Raw genomic sequence first — 9,073 nt, 5'->3', positions numbered from 1 at the left:
GATCTTTTTTTTTTAATCATATACATTTCAGAGCTTTTATGAATATTAACTCAAAGCGCATGTTGCAGTCATTTCCCCGGCTGAAGGGAAAACGATCCAACGTCAACACAAGGCTGTCCCCAAATGTGGAAGTACGGTGGATTCAGCAAAACTGGGCCAAAGGTGTGACGGGTGACCTTTAATCTCATGACTCAGACTTCTTTCCCAACGATTCGCACGTTGATCTATTTATTTGTTGAAGACAGCTTGTGTCCTCAACGTTCTGAGGCTCGCTGCCCCTTTTGGAAGAAAAGATTGTTTAAAAAAAAAGATGTAACGGAGTCGCTGATTGGTGGACAAACGGAAAACTGGCTTATGAAGAGACATGACAGTTCAGAACTCTGAATTTTTTAACGCCATTTATAATTGAATCCGTAAATAATGGAAAGGCTTTTAAGAATAGATCTGTGTTTCATAATGTATCAAAAACCGAGGTGAAGTTGTTTTTTTCCTCATAGAAGACGAAGTCCAACCATTGGCTGATGACCACCCTCAAATCATCAAGTGTTCGAGGGCTCTCTCGTGGATATTCGGGGCCCCTTTTGAACCTTTTTCAAATGGAGAAATTTCTGAGGACTTTACCCGCAGGGATTTACCCACTATTCGAAGCCTCGTGACCTAATCAGTGGAAGCCAGAATCTTGGTAACGGTGCATAATCAAGAACACATGAAAGCAGAGGAATGCAAGCAGAAACTATATCGCACACTTGGCACATCCAGCAACTATTTCTTTTTGATTTTGTTATCCAAGCTGGGAAACACACTATTTGTCCTATAAGTACCTGTTATCACGTGAAACAGGAGCCTCAAAGAATACGCTGCTTTGCGGTCAATTTCACTCTAAATGGGACCAGAATTAATTAGCATGAGCATCATGCTGTATTAAAAGATGAGTTGACACCGCACAGCAGAGCTTCAGCCAGGGTTCAATCTTCTCTGTCCCCTTTTCAGCTATTTATATCTACTAATACACAAAAACGAAAGCAGCTGTATGTTCTTCGTTGACTCAAATCTAACTTCTTTTGGTTAGATGATCAAATCAGACCCCACTGACATTCATTTTTCTACGTTTTGAGTTCTCCTCTCTCCTTTACTTTCACGTGTGATTAACAAAGGATTGTTCTCTGGCAGTTTGTTATTATCTGAAGGCGCTGTGTTTGTGTCAGGTCTTCAATGTGCATAGAATAGGTAACAACGGTCTGCCAAGGGCAGGATTAGAGTGTAACATTTATCAAACAATACCCCAAATCAGTTCAAATCTCAGCCGTCGAACGGACGAAAGTAAAGTGGGCGACGATTGAGCCGGTGGACCCATAGCTGACCTCCACTCCGTGTAATCAGAGCGATTGACCAGCGGCGCCGTCAATCAGCACCTCCGCCCATCTGTTTAATTAACCCGGTCCCTCGGGGGCCCCCGGCTACGTCTGAGAGTTTGTGAGCCGCGAGGGAATCAAGGGGAGAGTCGATTGGTTCTTCTTTAATCCACCTGATGGGTTTTTCGACACTCTGAGGTGTTTTGGTAGGAAGATCTCAAAACTTTCTTGTTAACAAAATCGTTTTTCCAACTTCAAAAGGAGGTGAGAAGGAATCGAAGCACCTGACAAAGGGAACTTTTTGGATGTTTTTTAGACAGGGTGCACTGTGCTTTTCTGATTTGAAAATCTGAGTCATGCTAATCAAACTAAGCTGATTTTTGTATGTGTTTTTGTCTAAAATAAAACATTGTTTGCTCATATGTCATCATGAACATCAAGCAATATATGGAGGGCATATCACAATAGGATGAGCTTGTTTTCTTGATGTATATAAATCAGGGGGGTGGGAGATCACTTCTAAGGGCTAATATATATTTTACATTGCACCTCATGCACGGCTGCCCATTGTTCTGCAGTCTCACAATGACACTCATTTTCCATCTTTAATTTTCACTCACAGGACTTCTGCGGCACTCGACCCACGGCACACATCAGCACAGGAAATTACCAGTGACATTGCCCTATCATATATTAATGTCTAATTATAATAGTCCTTGAATGAAATTTACTTTTTACCCAGAAACAAGTTGACTATATTAAATTCATCTTTGCAAGTATGCTTCCAATAAACGCTAGTTGGTTAATATAATCTGTTTACAACAAGTATTAGTAATTGTGTGAATTTAATATAACATTTTGTCGCAGCATGAATTAATCAGGGGGATTTAAGGGGAGAATTCCAAGCATATCAACCAATTAAGTAGTTGCGCAGGTGCCACATCTTCACCCGCAATCAGAAACAATAAAGAAAATCTTTATAGAAGCTGCAAATTTCTAATCTGCCTTGTTTGGGCATTCTTTCAGTTTAAACTTGACTTTCAGTCAGTGGCAGCTGGTGGATTTTTCTTTTTTGGTAGGGCCAGCCAAAAAATAAATAAATATCTCAGTATGATTCAACGCAAAAAAGGGTATTAAACACGCATCATTACTTTGCAGTTAAATATTTAACATGTGTTCCAACAGTTTAACATAATAGGAATATCTTATTCAAACTACTCAGTATATCAATGCATATAAATATATAATAATATATATAAAACAATATATGCGCGAATATACGGCGTTAGCTTGTAGCTAACTAGCTAGCTAAACATCCCGGGTGTAGAAATCTACAGAAGCGTCAATGTGTGCGGCTTCCCTTTTATGCCGGTTTCGTTGTCTGGTCGTGAGGTCACGCTGATCCGGGTCCAGCTGTTTCACCTCGAAGTTTCTTCTCTCGTACCGAGTTCAGGTCGGGTCTTCTTGGAAGGACACTGCCGGTGGTCGCTCTTGTTGTTAAACGGTGCGTAGGAGACTCGCCCTGACGACAGGCCGTCAAAAGCAGCAGCCAAGAATTTCATTTTATATCTTTTATAAAAAATATCAAACTGACTTTGAACTGACATTGAGTGTTTACTGAGTAACACAAACATTGCTGTGAATTGGAAGCATTTTGAAATCGGGTCATTTAACGATATTTACAGCTTTCCCCTGTTAAGAATGATAAAATAAGTCCTGCAGAAAGCTGACTAGCGTTTGAGGAGTTTCTTCGCCCTTGGCTCTAAACCTCAGAAAGCCTCGCCATGCGCCCTTCGCTTTGGGGCTCAAGAACCGCTGAACGTACAAATGTCGGCGCGACCTCTACTGACGAGCTCAAAGAGTTGAAGGGAGGTCCGCTACTCTGAATCCACAGAGTGTCTCACAGCAGAGCTGAATCCGTTAAATATTAGCAGATTTGAGACTGCTCTCCCCGTCCTCCCTGGATTAGTAACTGTTCTCAGGGTGTTGATGACTTTGAGCCACTGGCCAGCTGTTGTGAGCTGGCAGCCAAAGGCTCCAGCCGGATATTTTCTACTCCTTCAAAAAGATATGTCATCCTGCTGTTGGTACTATCCACACCCCCCCCCCTCCTGCTGGGACAACAAAAGCGCTCATTCCTTCAAGCAGACGTTCTGCACTCCCAAGCAAATAAACATCAAAACGTGTCAATCCAATTGTTTTAATGATTCTACCATGTAGGACAAAGAACAAAGACACGTCCTCTTGGGGGTCAGTGAGACAGGGTTCAGTCCGATGGTATCAGTCACGAAACGCAACAGGTTATGTCATACATGTGTCACGGTTTGCTCGCCGCAACATTAGACAAGTACAAGGAATTGCTCATGGTGAATGCATTGGACGATAAGATTTACACAGTGCAAGAAATATGGATGAAAAATAATGTTTTACAATTTACAATTAAATGTTCAATTAAATTGACAAAAGAATAGAGAATAATTTAAAATGAAAATGAGGCCAACAGAGTGCATGTGAAAGTGTCGAGTGTATTTACATAATAATTATGAGGGGATGTGCAGGGGAGTGACCGGTAGGAAGTCGGGATCACAGAGTCCCTCAGTGGGGGACCAGGGCTCTGATGATGAGCCCGACTGCCGCCATGTTGATCTTGGCACAAGGTACAATCCCCAGGCGTTGTTCCTTTTGACTCCATTGATTTTCAACCTGGACCTTATAAATCAGGTTGATTACAAGTCTACGAGAAAATAACCATCACGTTTGATTTATCACTGCAGCTAACTGAGTTGATGTGTGTCCATGGTCCCAAAAAACTAGTTTTTTACAGCATGATTAGTAAATGATGGTCACACTTGGGTTAAAATAGACAAAGAAACGAGCTATTCATTGGGGCGTGGCTACACTGTGATTGACAGGTCGCTACCACAGTGTTGTCCAATCTGGGAATTGTCCCTGTTTCTGTGTCGTAACTTTAACCCTTCGTCTGTGTATTTTCAATTCATGAACGGGTAAATGAAGGGTTAATTCTGAGTCACCAGAGCGGTCCATCATTTTCCAGTTAGCAAAATTGGCAGAAGTAATTAGGAAAGCCCTTTGAGCCTAATTGAACTGCAGGTTACAATGCGAAGACTTAATAACACAAAAGAAGGGGACAAAAGGAGAACATATTGACAGACTCTCCATCACAACTGAAGGCTGTCTCCCCTTTTGGATCACTTACGTGATTACTTGGGGTCTCTGAGAGCTGGTTCGGTGTGCAATGTAAGCTGCTTAGTAAGCAGGCGGCTTGGCCTCATGCTTTGATTTAAACGCCGAGAACATTAAGGCACACTGTCAGCGCTCCGGTATTTGGAGGTTTAAGGGTTGTTCAAGTGTCAGGAACTGGGTCACAATGGATTAAAATGGTAAAGATGAATTTTTTCTCATCCTCTCATGTCTTTCTAATTTGCTCTGAAATGTACTGGGAGGGAATACTTAGGGAGAAGAGAAGAGACTCCAAAAAACTTAAGGTAACAGGATGATGCAACAGTAATACTTGCCAGCTGGAAGAAGTGAAGTGATTTTGTAGCACATGACGAGGTAAAGGAGGCATATTATTGCAATCTGGATGGACAGAAAACTGCACTTCTTTAGTGACTAAAGGGAAAGCAAAAAATGAAACTGATTCCTTACATCATCTTAATCGTATTAAGTTTGTGCAAAAGTGCCCAGACCAGACATCTGTAAATCAAATAAAGCTAAGTTCAATATTCTTGTTTAGTTTTGCTGGAATGTCAGAGTCGAAGGATTTTATAGAAGGCATCTGGTCTATCAGAAGGTCTGCTGAGTCCCTCAGCTCCTTTAAATCCACATTGCTGCCTTTCATTTACCAATTCTGCATTTCTGAATTTTTGGTAATCTTAAACTACATTGCAAATTTTTATGTTGTCTGTTTTATATCTTATAATTTTCTGTTTCTCTTATGTCTAAATCAATGTTCTTAACTGTTTTTAAATGTCTTTGGCTTATGTTTGGATGTTTTATGCACTTTGAATCACCTTGTTGAAATGTGCACTACAAATACAATTACCTTGCCGCCCACCTCTTTGTATTAATTGGAATCAATGTCAACAGCCATTAGAAATACATTTTCACCATGTTTTGACGAAAATAATGTTTTTTTTGTGGAGCCTCATGTGACCTTCTGAAACAATAATGAACTAATGTATCACCGCTTTGTTCTCACAAATGCTGCTCCTTCTCCCCATCTATAACTCCCCCAACAAACCGTTGAGCTATATATTCGCCAACATTTAGAACTCAGAACTTCAGTTGATTACTTTTTATCTATTAAAGCTGTAAAATAAAAACAAGTGTCTTTTTAGTATTTATAATGAAAGGCATATTTAAAAAGATAAAAACATGTATTGCCAAAAAATTCACAAACAAACTTTTTTTCATGTGTTAAGGACCATTTGCAATGTATTGGCAACAACATTCACCATATTGAACACTGCAAATGCATCGTGATCATTCAAAGAAGTTATTCTTTAACAAAAGGTTCACGCGCGTCATCTTCTCAGTCTTTTCAACCCTTCAACATTTCCTTCTCCTGTCTCCTGCCTTCCGGTGTGAGTAACACACCGCAATCGCAGCGTGACCATCTGCTGTTAGAACAAAGCGCACGCAGGCGTCCTCTCCAAATCTCCGCATATTTTACGCGCACAATAGTTTTTTTCGTCAAACGTCGCAACTTAAATGCGGCGCGGCACAAACATCTGGAAGGAAACACGGACTTGCTGGGACACTTGATGGTCTATTCATCTGGAGGTGATGAGCGCCGACCGCGCGACCGAGCCGCGCGCGTTCACGTGGCACCTATAAACGGAGCGTGGCGCGCACAGCCGCGAGTCGTCGTGGCGAGGAGGAGAACGGGATCCTCGTGGCAGAGGAATCTGCGGCGCACCGAGAGACGACCCGACGACACGGATGCTCCAGCAAAATGCTCACAACGCTCCCATCTAAAAACATCTGTAGCGCCACTTTTATCTCGTGTCTGTCAAACTTTGACGTCCAAGTCGACGTGAGAGCCGGAGGGACAGAGAGAGAGCAGCCATGCAGCTGAATGAGACTGGAGTTCAAACACTGGCTCCAGAGCCGCGGATCCCACGGGAGGAAAACGCCGGAAACTGCAGCGGCGGCGGCGGCGGCTCCACCGCCAACCTGTCGCTGCACTGCTGGCTGCAGCTCCTCACCAGGGAGTCCATCGTGGAATTCCAAGGCGACGGCGCCAATCTGGCGGTGCGCGTGACCATAGCCTGTGTCTACTCCACCGTCTGTGCCCTCGGGCTGGTGGGCAACTCGCTGGCTCTCTACCTGCTGCACTCGCGTTACAGGCAGAAGCAGTCGTCCATCAACTGCTTCGTGATGGGGCTGGCCGCCACCGACCTCCAGTTCGTCCTGACTCTGCCCTTCTGGGCGGTGGACACGGCGCTGGACTTCCGCTGGCCGTTCGGCAGCGTGATGTGCAAGATCGTCAGCTCCGTCACCGCCATGAACATGTACGCCAGCGTGTTCTTCCTGACCGCCATGAGCGTGGCGCGCTACTACACCGTCGCCTCCGCCCTGAAGATGCACAGCCGGCGGGCGGCGGCCACCAGGGCCAAGTGGACGAGCCTGGGCATCTGGGCCGTCTCCCTGCTGGCCACTTTGCCGCACGCCGTCTACTCCACCAGCGTGCAGGTGTCGGATCAGGAGCTCTGCCTGGTGCGCTTCACGGACTCCGGCAGCTGGGACCCCCAGCTCCTTCTGGGTCTCTACCAGCTGCAAAAGGTCCTGCTGGGCTTCCTCATCCCTCTGATCATAATCACCGCCTGCTACCTGCTGCTGGCGCGCTTCATCCTCGGCCGGCGCATGGCCGACGCCGGGGGCCCGGAGGTCGAGCGGGGCCGGCAGAAGCGCCGCTCCAAGGTGACCCGATCCATCGTCATCGTGGTGCTGTCGTTCTTTCTGTGCTGGCTGCCCAACCAGGCGCTGACGCTGTGGGGCGTGCTCATAAAGTTCGACCTGGTGCCTTTCAGCAAGGCCTTCTACAACGCGCAGGCCTACGCCTTCCCGCTGACCGTGTGCTTGGCCCACACCAACAGCTGCCTCAACCCCGTGCTCTACTGCCTGATTCGCAAGGAGTTCCGGGCGGGGCTCAAGGAGCTTCTCCTCCGCGCCACGCCCTCCTTCAGGAGCCTGACTCGCCTGCTGCGTCGCGGGGCCAAAGTGGCCGAGGCGCCGCCCGTCCTGGCGCTGGTCCCAGTGGACGCCTGACTGGGCCGCTGAAGGACTCGCAGGGCGAAAAAAACAAGCTGTCAACAACTTTGTTCTGGTGTTCCGGTCTTAGAGGACTACCCAGTGGGACGTGTCCCGCTTTCACTGCAAAGGACTTTGATGAGCTCAACCTCAATTCATGAGCCTACGATCAACCCTCCGCTACACTCATAACCAATGAGAAGTTTGCTCATCAAGCTTCCCCACTGGGAGTGGATAGAGGATTTACTAGAATGCATTGTGACCGTGAAGATGTTTTCAAGGAGGATGGAGCATACGAGTATGACATGTGGGGGGCTTCCTAGTGTTCTGGCAGGTAGATGTGTTTTTGTTTATTCTATGGTGTACATGTTTTAGAGGTTTTTCGGTAATAGTTAATCACTATTGTTAGTGAGATGAACACTGTCCTTGATTGAGTTAAGGGAATTCAAATTAGATTCACACCATTGTGTGTGATGCACGGGTCCCACACTGAGCACTTAGACTGTAATGTATGCGCACCAGTAGAAACGTTTATGCTTACTATTACTCCCACGCACACATGGAGGATACATCTGCAACAGGGTGAATCATTACGGCTGAATATTCAAACTAGGCCATTTATACAAACATATGTGTTTCTTCAAGGACAGTCCGTCCACACCAGCCTTTGCTTCTTTGTTAAATTAAATTCCAAACAAGCTAGTAACCGAGTACACGATGACACGATGATAGTATCTTCTGTGAATGTGATGTCTCCTCCTTTTCTGTCATTTACAATCTGTTATGATGATGTGTTGCTTTGCTGTTTCAATGTAATGAATCAATTAAAAGAAGGGTGTCAGATAATAGACAGAGACCCTCTCCCCTCTTCTCTTATTTATTATTTTTCAGATTCTCATTATGTATTTGACCAACACCTTTCTGTACGCTGCCTTGCACAAATAATCTATGAGCGAAGGAGAGAAGAGATAACTGTGATTGGTATTAGATGGAGAGAAAAGCATTTCTTAATCCTCTCGGAGAATCATATTTGAATCAAAACCCTTAACATGTAAACTTGGTAAACTAGGATATTTATTTAGTTTGAAATGCCCCAGACACGCAGACAACCCGAGCCCCACGAAAGCTCCTGGATTTGTTAATTTATTTTTGCTCATTTAAAGAATTGGTATGAAATCAAAAAAGGTAAAACATTAAATTCTAAAAAGCACCTTTTTAACTCTGTGTTGGCATCAGCCATCTTTTACGGAGCAGTCCGCTGGTGAAGCAGCATCTCGACAGCTGACAGGAAGAAGGCCGTGTGCCAGGGGGGGTCCTCTGGACACGGTAGAGGTGGTAGGAGACAGGAGGGCTTGTCTCCTGGGCTTCTCCGTACAGCTCCTTCCTTCCTGCTGTTGTCAGACTGTAAAACCAGCTCTGCCTCCAGTGGACCGCAAAAAACTCAG

The 9,073-nt window shown here is 45.0% G+C and overlaps 1 protein-coding gene across 1 annotated transcript; it reads left to right on the top strand.

The window, feature by feature from the left end:
• Positions 1-5,923: 5,923 nt before the first annotated feature.
• Positions 5,924-8,733, top strand: rxfp3.2b (relaxin family peptide receptor 3.2b). Its single transcript, XM_037468594.2, has one exon. It carries the CDS (start codon positions 6,444-6,446, stop codon positions 7,644-7,646), a length of 1,203 nt encoding a protein of 400 aa, XP_037324491.1. The 5' UTR covers positions 5,924-6,443; the 3' UTR covers positions 7,647-8,733.
• Positions 8,734-9,073: the final 340 nt, after the last annotated feature.

The sequence above is a fragment of the Pungitius pungitius genome, chromosome 7 (assembly GCF_949316345.1).
Source record: "Pungitius pungitius chromosome 7, fPunPun2.1, whole genome shotgun sequence".
NCBI lineage: Eukaryota > Metazoa > Chordata > Actinopteri > Perciformes > Gasterosteidae > Pungitius > Pungitius pungitius.
Note: the sequence above shows the minus strand (reverse complement) of the source record. Positions and strands in the feature narration are given on the sequence as shown.

What these genes read in the sequence shown, in the direction of transcription:
- rxfp3.2b (XM_037468594.2), top strand. Translation starts at nt 6,444, where the DNA reads ATGCAGCTGAATGAGACTGGAGTTCAAACACTGGCTCCAGAGCCGCGG.